Source organism: Cynara cardunculus (genome assembly GCF_001531365.2).
Source record: "Cynara cardunculus var. scolymus isolate 2C chromosome LG 4, CcrdV1, whole genome shotgun sequence".
NCBI classification, from domain to species: domain Eukaryota; kingdom Viridiplantae; phylum Streptophyta; class Magnoliopsida; order Asterales; family Asteraceae; genus Cynara; species Cynara cardunculus.
Genome location: NC_037531.1, coordinates 8,813,370 through 8,824,186, shown reverse-complemented (window position 1 = coordinate 8,824,186; position 10,817 = coordinate 8,813,370). Strand labels below are relative to the sequence as shown.

General features: G+C 33.2%; 2 protein-coding genes across 5 annotated transcripts in view; both read right to left on the bottom strand.

Annotated features, from left to right (window-relative positions):
• The window catches only part of LOC112510758 (F-box protein SKIP19-like), a 49,690-nt gene extending 42,571 nt beyond the window's left edge, over positions 1–7,119 (bottom strand). For 2 of the 4 annotated variants that reach the window (XM_025116088.1, XM_025116087.1), the window contains exons 1-3: positions 7,093–7,119; positions 5,425–5,806; positions 4,491–5,158 (exon numbers count right to left, since the gene is read on the bottom strand). In XM_025116088.1, the coding sequence (XP_024971856.1) occupies positions 4,507–5,158; positions 5,425–5,804 (1,032 nt within the window). In that variant the 5' untranslated portion in view covers positions 5,805–5,806; positions 7,093–7,119 and the 3' untranslated portion in view covers positions 4,491–4,506. Of the gene's footprint in view, positions 1–4,041; positions 4,356–4,490; positions 5,159–5,424; positions 6,081–7,092 lie in introns of those variants that run through there. The other 2 variants (XM_025116085.1, XM_025116086.1) reach the window with 2 other exon arrangements.
• Positions 7,120–8,008: 889 nt separating this feature from the next.
• The window catches only part of LOC112511387 (NAD(P)H-quinone oxidoreductase subunit M, chloroplastic), a 4,206-nt gene continuing 1,397 nt past the window's right edge, over positions 8,009–10,817 (bottom strand). The window contains exon 2 of the mRNA XM_025116987.1: positions 8,009–8,344. Coding sequence (XP_024972755.1) covers positions 8,159–8,344 — 186 coding nt within the window. The 3' untranslated portion in view covers positions 8,009–8,158. The remainder of the gene's footprint in view (positions 8,345–10,817) is intronic.

Here is a 10,817-nt window from a genome sequence, read left to right as displayed (position 1 = left end):
AAAAAAAAAAAGCTCCTCCCCCCAGTTTTAATTCCCCCTCGCCCTCCAAATGGGTTTATCCTCCCCTACCAGTCCTACCTCCCCTCCTAGGCCCCTCATCGTTAGCCATTTCACCCCTAAACCGTCTAACCCCCGACTACCCTCACGGAAGAAAGACAAGGCTCTCTTTCCCTCTTCTAACCGTTTTTCTGCTCTTGCTAATCCCGGGTCTTCCTCTTCCCCGCCTCCTGCCCCTTCTGAGATCGAGGATGATCCTCTTGATCAGGATGACCTCCTTGGTGAGGATGACATTATTGAGGTTGAGTCGGATGATGGCGACACCGCTCGATTTTTTACCGGTGATATCACTTCCTACCACGTTGATCCGAAGACCTCTCAAGAGTTTGAGCAGATGGACTCTACCCCCTTCCTATGGTCCAGTGATGTTCTTTGCCTTGTGTTTCCCTCCTCCTTGTGCTCGTTGTGCCCTTTGTGCTTCTTTGCCCTCTCGGTTCTCTTGGTTCGGTTTAGGGTGAGCTTGTCTTAGGGCCTTTCTCCGCCCCTTGTTGTTTCCCCGTTTGTTGCCCTTGCTTGACCCGCCAGGGTCCTTGCCTTGGTCCTTTTTCTGGTGGATGTGGTTCGCCCCCACCCGAGTGCGTCTTTTATTCTAGTGTCTATGGTTTTTTTTTAACTTGATAGGAGGGGTCTCCCCCCTCCATATAAAAAAAAGTATAATATAATATTATATATTATAAAATATTTAATATATCATATTATACAATATATCATATCATTGTATAAAATATAGAATATTAAGTATAGTATAATACGAAAACAATCATGGGCATCAAAACTATTTAGCCCATAAATGAAATTAAAATAAATAAATCATTAAAGTTAATAATGTAATATTCATAAAGGGTGGTAAGACTTCAAAGATACAACCTCGAAGCTCTGTATGCAAGTATCATATGTGATTCATCGTCGTATTAACAACTCCATACGATTAAACGTATCACATGTGATAATTAAACTAACATTATTTACCACAAAGAAAACCCAACCTAACAATTCCAGAGATGGGAAGGAAGACGGTTCTACACTGCATCAACTACGTGACGACTTTTTTGTCAGTTTTTTCCTAAATCAATTGATGTATATTGGTTATTTAAAAAATATGTTTGTTTCTACTTCAAGAAAGGTGGTAAGGTCTCAAAGATACCACAAATCCAAGCAAATTATAAGCAAGTGGATCTTCGATCTATGTATCGCACCATGATCAACCTAGGTGTCACAAGTGAAGCACCATAATCGCACATAAACAATCAGAGTATCACATGTGAATAGGGGCGGAACACGATCATTGTAACCTGGGGAGCGAAATATAAGAGTATCTCTAATAGATTCTCCAAAATGAAGAAACTGGAGATTTTACGTCTATTTTTGCTCAAAGAGCTTCTTCAAAATGAAGAAAACATAGAGAAAAAGTATAAATTTCTCCAAATTTGGAGAAGTCCCGAAAAGTTATTACAATGAGAAACATTTTTTTATTATTCATACCGATAAGAATCCTTGATGTTAATGGTTTATAAATGAAAAATAATATTTTATTGGATATTCAAATTATTTAATAATATAATTAATGTTTTAGTCTTTAAAAATAGAGAATAAGTTGGAGATGAATGTAACTTTTTTTAAAGATTTTGAGTTTTACTTCTCGATTTTCAATTTTTTTTGGAGAATCTGTTAGAGATGCTATGATATTGCAAAAATTCATAAATCCATATGATACGTTTTTGAACTATTAAATTGTACAAAAAGATTGGTTAATATAAGATTAAAACTCGAAACATTAAAACGAACCGAAAAATAGTAATACAAATTTAAACATTATTCCTTTATCTATACTTTATTATAAAATATTTGACAAAAACTCTTGAAAATAATTTTTTATGCATAAAATACTGTTTATTGATTCATATTACTTAAAGTCCAAGACTAAAAGTAAATTGTACGTAAGTACAACTTATTAAAGCTTCACGTTTAAATTCGTGTAACTAGTCGCAGATAAATATAATCAAATAGATAATAAATATCTCATTTTAAATAGTAAAATTTTTAAAATATAATTAAGATAACTATTGACTTCCAACAAAATACTTGATTATTATATTTATAAAAAATTATATTATTGAACTAAAAGTAAAAAATGAATTAAAGAAATACAAAAAAAAATGAGAAAATTTAAATAGTTAGTTTGTACTACTATCAATATTTTTTTTCAATTTTTTATGATATCTTCATATTTATATTTTATTCAAAAAATAAAAACATTATCGTTTTATCAAAACCACATAAAACCGTATTATAACATCGGCTGAGACAAAAAAAACGAAATATTAAAATCGAGATGTATCTCGCTGCATTGTTCGAGTACCCTTCTAGTATTATTTAAAAAATAATATTTACAAATAACTAATATTAATAATCGGGAAACATGATTTCTTTAAATTTAAAAACTAATACTTACATTTAAATTAAATATTAATAATTTAATATAAAGTGAATAGAAAGAAAAAGGGTTAAATGCAAGGGACGGGTTTCAAAACTGTGACCTTAAGGACGTACGCTACAAAGTGATTACCAATTCATCTGCTTATAACATACGTACTTTAAAGTTAAACTATAGTATTTGAGGCTAAAAGCGGGGTCGCAATCGCCCCCAGAGGCTGCTATGGGTTCCGCCACTGCATGTGAAATCTAGTAAACGAATCTAGAGATTAAGCAAATCACGTTTGATTCATCACCGCATTAATAACTCCATACGGTTAGACATATCATATGTGATAAATAATCAAATTAACAGTGATTTAACAAATCATGTATGATACCTTTTCGAGAACTTTATATCCCCCTGTAGTAATAATATTTGCCACCAGTTCTTCTTAACCCTCATCATCATCAAATGGGTCATCTATTGTGTTTACATGCTTGTGTAACTGTGTGTTCGATAATATCCTATAGCTTCACATTTCCTAGCACTATCGTATTTAACATATTTCAATTTCAAAACCCTGGAATTTTCAAGAATACGCAAACACTTCATGAACCCAATATATTCATTATCTATCGATACCAAATCCTTTGCCGATCAATCACTCCATGAACCCAAGCTCTTCCTCCGGTATCTACCTGACGCCGATTATCATAACAAGGGCCTCTTGCCACTGTATAGATGTAGGGGACTTGAATTTGGAATATAAACATTGTTCAACTCAAGGACCCTGGGTTCTTATAGATGTCACATTCTTACAGATGTCACAGCAACCGGCGCAAATGTTTTGGTCATAAACACAGACTCTCAAAAGTATATTTACTGATATGTCTGTCGGGAGATCCAACCAACTCCCTGTTGGTCGCTTCATCTACACACACTTCTTGGGTTTTCGAGTGAACTTGCACTTAGGTTATTTTTAATTTAACTTTGACATGAATGTACAAACCAACCGTAATGTTACACGATGCCATTTAACTAATACAATTATATAAAGTGGCAGTGCAAAATCAAATAAGCGAATACCCAAGAAGTGAAAGTTCACTCCAAAACCAAAGAATTGTTTGCAGATGAAGCGACCAACAAGGAGTTGGTTGGATGTCACAGCAAATGTAACGGTAAATATACTCCTAATAATCGATGCTTATGACATTCTTGAGAATGCTAAAACATTTGCACCAATTAGCGTGACATATGTAAGGACCCTACCAATTGAATAACGTTTATCATCAAAATTCAAGGCCCCTACATTCGGAAAGTTGCAAGGCCCTTGCTAAGCGTAAGCATGTTATGGACAAAATGTCACCATTGTGGATATTTCTTTTGAGAAGCTTCTTAAATATGTTGTTGATAGGTATGGGAGCTGATTCTTTTGTCATATTTCATCTTAGTTTGTATCTTTTATTATTACATTCTAAATGATAATTAGCAAACTCAACTTAGCTCTTATCTTTTATGTATATATGGTTGCACCAAACAAAACCCAACCAACGATACAGTGGTATCTTTCATAGCTATAAAAGGATTTACAATACGACGGGGTGATAAAAGCGATGGCCCACGTCACTGTATGCACTAGTGTGGGTCCAACCCTACATTGGACCACTTGACCAATGAACCAAAAAACTATTCATTAGGCCAACCACAAATTTAGCAAAAGGCTCCATACACAAAAACCAAAATCTTTGATATGTTTGAGCAGAAAAATTGAAATGACCCACAACTGTTTAGAATCTTGATCATCAAATTTACATTACCTTGTCTTTGTTTCAGAAGCGATCCCAAAAGTAAAGTCGATCATTTTTGTGGGCAATAGCAACAGCTTCAAACAAAATATCAATGACAATTTATTAGTACACGTTTAAATTCGAATGCAACACTTACAAGTGCTATATAATACACACACACACACACACATATATATATATATATATATATATATATATTTCCAACTCACCTTTCTGCATAACAGATTATTCAAACATGTCCATGAAAGTCAGCATCTCGTTCAACTCCTCAACCCTTGTGTTACCATCGTAGTTAAAAGCCGAGAAATCATCATAGTCAGTGTAATCCTCATAGTCAAGGTATCCATCATATTCATGATCATAATCATCATCATCGTGAAAATCAGAATCATCTAAATCATCATTTCCATACATATATGGAGAGCCTTCAAGAGAATGGCCAGGGAGTTTTAGACATTTGATCTTCTCTGAACATCTTTTCCCCAGGTCTCCCTTGAGATCAAGTGACCAGCACTTTCGCAAATCAAGTGATTTAAGGTGAGGACAACCATCCAGAATGACCTGCAACCCAATATTTGTTAGGCTGTTTCCAATCAGTTCAAGGTGCTCCAACTTGTGTAAGTTTTCCCCAATAGCTATGGCTATCTTATTACAAGTATCTTCGAGCCCCTCATAGAATGTTCTTTCATTTAGTTTGAAAGTTTTTAGCATAGGGCAATAACGCCCAGCAGTTTCAATAGCTTCTTTTGATATTTCTCTCGAGTAAAGACTAAGCTCCTCTAATAACGGAAATTTCTTCAAGGTTTCAGTCCAGCTTCTATATGGATCAGTATAACCATAGTAACATACGATTTTGAGACGTCTAAGTTGACTTGATCTGCACGAGGAACATAAATAATCAAATGGCAACATCGCTTAGTGGTGCATATCAAAATATTACAACTTTAATAGTTAACTAACAAAAAATCTCAGACCGAATCCAGTCTGCTAATTATCGTTCAAAATGTAACTAAAAAATATAACTAAGGGTCCGTTTACCACAAACTTACCTAATGTCACTTACCTGATGGGTAAAAAAGTAACACAGAGCCTCTTTAGCATTAATTATAAGCACAAATAAACAATTCCAATAAATTCCGGTACCTATCAGCAACATATTGAAGAATCTCATCATCACCAAAAGAACCGATGGTAATATCAATCAATTGGCCTTGGCTTCTATCCACAGCATGCTTACACATAGCAAGGTCCTTCGACATTTCATTTTTATACCAATAATCCATACAAATAACCCTCCACATAGAAGGATCGTTGCAGATTTTTCGCCAAGTAGTGCACACTTTCTGGGCATTCTCAAGTATGTCAACCACGTGAACTCTGGAAAGTATATTCGCCATTACATCTGATGGAAGCTCCAACCAGTTCCTTCTTGGTTGTTTCACCTGCCATCGCTGCTTGGGTTTTGGAATGAACTTGACCTTCTTGGGTTTTCGACGATTTGATTTTGATGTGGATGGCATCATCCCTTTTGCATGTACAAAACAATCATAATTTTAGATCAAGCCACTTACATATACATATACAAACGTATCTATATAGGTATATATTAAAAAAATTTGTTAACATATTTAAAATGAATAACCATACAGTGATACAGGGTAGATGAACCTAAATGATTTTTCAGACCTGATAATCAAACGCCCTAGAAATTTTCAGGAAACACAATTGCAGGATGCATTCATAATTACCAATAACAAGAACATGAATTTGACTTGGCATAGCAAAGTGGACAGTCAAATTTCACTGTAACATCATCAATAATCACACACTTTCTTAAGCCTTTGCATAGGTCAAAGAGAATATAGACTGTTTATATGCTCCTATTGTCTTCCCCAATGATCACAAAAACGCTTATTCCTACATTTAAAAGATCCAAGTGTTTATGGTTGTGAAACTTGACTACTGGGAATAATCCAGAGTATCTTACACATGATTTTTCAAATATTTACTCCATGTTTATACGCCATATGTGCTGTTGTTTTGGTCTCTTTTAACCTGCCTCTATCTCGTGTTCTACTTTGTATCGTATATGAGTCCTCTATGATCCCATTTACTAGCTCTTAGTTCAATCCTGGTAATTAGTACAGTTACCAATTATAATGAAAAACAATATATTTCTGTTCGTATCAACAATCATAGTTATCTGGTTTTAAATGTTACCCTTGGGAACCTCTTCATAATTTCTGCTGGTCTATTTATCTTGGACAAGTTCGTAATAATGATGATCATTTATCTTTATCCCTTTTTGATTTGTTTTGGCTTTTGTTTTTATGTTTATTGGTTCAATTTCAACTTCATTTGATTACTTACTTTTAATGTTTGATTTGTTAAAATTTATATATGTTAAAGAGGATGAGGGTTTTATCACAGAAAGAAGATGAGGGAGAATGACGCAAGTCAGGCATTTTAACAAACACTTGGCCTACGTAAGAAGAAGATGAAAAACGACAATCAGGCAAGTCAGGCCTTTTAACAAACACTTGGCATACATAAGTAATGAACTCTAAAAAAACCTGTGACGATAGACTTATTTTATCAACGAGAACAGGCAAACCAACAAAATCAAAATCCCAGTTCATGTGATAAGCGAAAAACAAAGAGAACAGTGAAAATCTTAGAACTGAAACACAGCGACCAAACAATATATACATCAAGAGCATATTTCAAGCAATACAATATCATTATTCATCAAAATAAACAAACCCAAATCAGCAAAACCCAAACAGATCAATGAAATCGCATTGTTCATACCTGAAATGGCAGATGGAGAGCGAGGATGGGGATGGGGAGAGGGAGAGGGAGAGGGACGAGCGCGGAACAGAGAGAAACGATGGGCCGATGGCTTGAAATATACTCTTCAATTTTCTGGAGTAAATTACAGAAGTGGTCCTGATATTATCCAATATGACAGTTTTTATCCCTAAACTTCATTTATTTAAATTTATCCATGAACGTTGTAAAATCTGTCAACGGGTGTTTAGTTCGTAAAATGGAATTCGTTGGAATTTGAATAGAATTAAATAAAGATTGAAACATATGTTTGGTGGATAGTAATTGAAATGTAATCTCTCAAATAAATTTGGATCTGTATGTTTAGTTGGTAGAATGTAACTTTAGAACTGAATTGAAAGTATAATAAATGATCAAAATATTTTTCTTACTACATTTTTATATTTTCTTGCTTAAACAATAACAAAACGTAATGATAAAATTAATTGTAAGATTAATGGATGGTGGTGTAGGCGGTGGCAGTCGTAACAATGTGGCAGTGGCAACAGTGGTGGCACGGGTGACGACAATAGTGGTGGAGGGTGAGGGCGGCAGAGGTGATGGCATTGATAGTTTTAGCGACAACAATGAAGAATCAAGATTTCAATGGTAACAACTAACAAGCACGCATTTATAGTAGGCTACGGTTTTTTTTAGCTTTTAAAAAAAATATAAGTAATGATGATTTGAATTCAATCACGTATGTGATGCAATGAAGAATTCGCGAACAGTGGAATTCAATTTGCAAATCAAACAATTGAATGGAATTTGGTTAACCAAACGGATGCTCCTACTCTTTGGTGTGACAATCAGAGTGCTTTTTTGATTACTCACAATGACGTATTTCATGAACACATGAATCATAATAAGATTGTTTGTCACTGTATTCGGCAACGTCTGATGCAAAAGACGGTTCATCTTCGTCACACTTCTTTCATTTCTTGGCTTCAAATCCCATTATCCCCACATGTGATCAACAAGAACAAATATGATTTTTTTTTACAAACATGAATATGACTATATAATCGTATTTTTTGAGTTGAAAGAGCTACTGATTTACATCTTCAAGTTGGTATTCGTTGTAATTGAAACCAATACGAGGTTTGCCCATGCTGAAGTTAAGGACCCGTGCATTCATATTGTATTGTATTTTTCCCTCGTAAAGCAGTTTTCGTATGTAGTGTTCTATGTCTGAACCAATAAGTCGTAGTGTGTACTCCGTCAATGGTGCTCCCTGTTTTCAACATCACAACAGAAGTAGCAAATTAGCAAAATCCAAATGTGGACATATGCATCATGTTTCGATCATCTTTGCCCATTGGTTTTATTTTCTAGAAGTTTCCCAAAACTTATTGAATAACCAAAAAAATGGTTTTGATTTGATCCTATTATAGACCGATTTACATTGTGCACGCACTATAACAAAATTGATTGCATAGATGTTGAAGCGTCCTAAAAAAATACTTCATAGAACTTAAGTTTATAGGATGATGCCAAAAAGCGTTCTATTTAAAAGTGTTATAATAGGTTTATAGGATGTGTTTAGGCGTTTTAACAAGTTTTTTAGGATGCTTTTAAAATAAAGTGTTATATTAACTATTTTATACAACACCATTTGAAAAGATATCCTATAAACACAAATGTCTTGTAAAAAGACGGGTTTACAGGACATTTCTCGAAAGTGTCATATAAATAGCTAATAAGACACTTTATTTTAAAAGCGTTCTAAAAAACTTGTTAAAACGCCTAAAATCGTCCTATAAACTTATTGTGATTCTTTTAGATATGATGTTTTATAGTTTGGTCCTATAAACCCTAAGTTTTAAAAAAATATTCTATTAAGACGCTTAGACAATCTACACATCCTATAAAACCAATTTTGTTATAGTGACAAGTGGTGACCCTTGAAACAATGATACTGCTTATGATCGAAAGGTCATGTCACGACAATATAATGGGCTTTTTAGGACACCCAAACATCATTGGGCATCTTAGTAGCGTTCTTGACATGATTTTTTATGTTTTAAGACGTACTATGTCCTACACAATAATGTTACAATAAGTTGTTAGGACAAAATTAGGTAATCTAACAAGTTTTATCGATGAAGTTGGACAATTTAATAGAACAATAGAAATAAATTGACGTATTACCCTTTTTATGTTACGTTTTTCGAAAATGTCTTACTAAAAATTTTGCCCTTCCACTCGACACTGTCGGATCACTAAGGACGACTTTCGTCAATGAGCGCGTGGTAACAATTCCATATTAATCTGAATCAATCCATACGCTCCCATTGATATCATTTGAAAATGAGCATTTCAGATAGAATTAAACTTTCGATCAGATGAATCGCTCCCGAAAAGGAATCTGTTTATTTGTTATTTTAATTTGATTCTTGAATTTTTTGTTATTACTATATGCTATTTAAAAAAGAGTAAATTATATTTTTAGTCCCTATGGTTTGGTGAAAGTTTTTATTTTCATTCTTATAGTTTTTAAAATTACAGTTTCCATCATTCTGGTTTATAATTTATTATCTTTTTCATTATTATGATTTAAAACCTATTATTTTTTTCGTTCTTATGGTTTACAATTCATTCGTATTTTTTTTCCTTCATACTTAAAAGTAGTGTTTAGACTCAAGGACTAAAATAGAAATGAACTGCAAACCATAGAAATAAAAACTGAAATTTTGAAACCACAAAAACAAAATCAACAATTTTCAACAAACCACAAGGACGAAAAACGTAATTTACTCTTTAAAAAAATATGGTTATTTTAAATTTATATTTTCTCGTATATATATCCATGATGTGTTTTACTTTAAATATATTATTGTGTTATATATATATATATATATATATATATATATATATATATACTATAAATTAGGAATAAGGAGTATATAGTTGATATATATGTTTTCTTATTAACTTGGATATCCAACTCGTTGTGCGAGTCGATTAATCCTAAGACGACCACTTGCTTTGCAAGTAGTCCGAGTCACCACATTTGAACCTCCATGGTCACAAGAGGATTTTTATTCATTCTTGGATTTGAACTTAGACGACCAACTACTTTTAACCTTTGAAGTCCAAGCTCAAACCAATCAGACATCATCCGATTGAATATATATATATATATTATTTGGTGTTAAGATAGTGAATAGTTCTGAAATAAATTATTGTTTATTCCTTTTTGTGAAAGAAAAATGCAAATGATTAAAAATGGTCTAACATCATATGCAAAATGGTTATAAGTAAAAAAGTATAACGTTTCTTCTAATTGGAACACTCGTAAGCGTTTCCGCTTAACATCAAACACCTCACTTCCCAGGACTGGCTCTACTGAAAACTTTGGTGCATAGAAGTATATATGCATGAATTACACATAAATGTAAATGCATATATATAGGGGCAGATTTGGTTGAGAATTACATTTCAATTGTGAATCAGGAAACGATCGAGAGCATCCCACATGCCTGTGACATTAATTATGAACGTTGCAAAAATTTCACAATCATTATTCATAATAATTATAGATACCTGACATGACATGCTCTCGATGGTCTCATAGTTTACAATAAAAACATGGTTCTCAATCAAACTTTCATATACATATATATATATATATATATACACATATATATATACATACACATATATATATACATATATATATATATATACATATATATATATATATA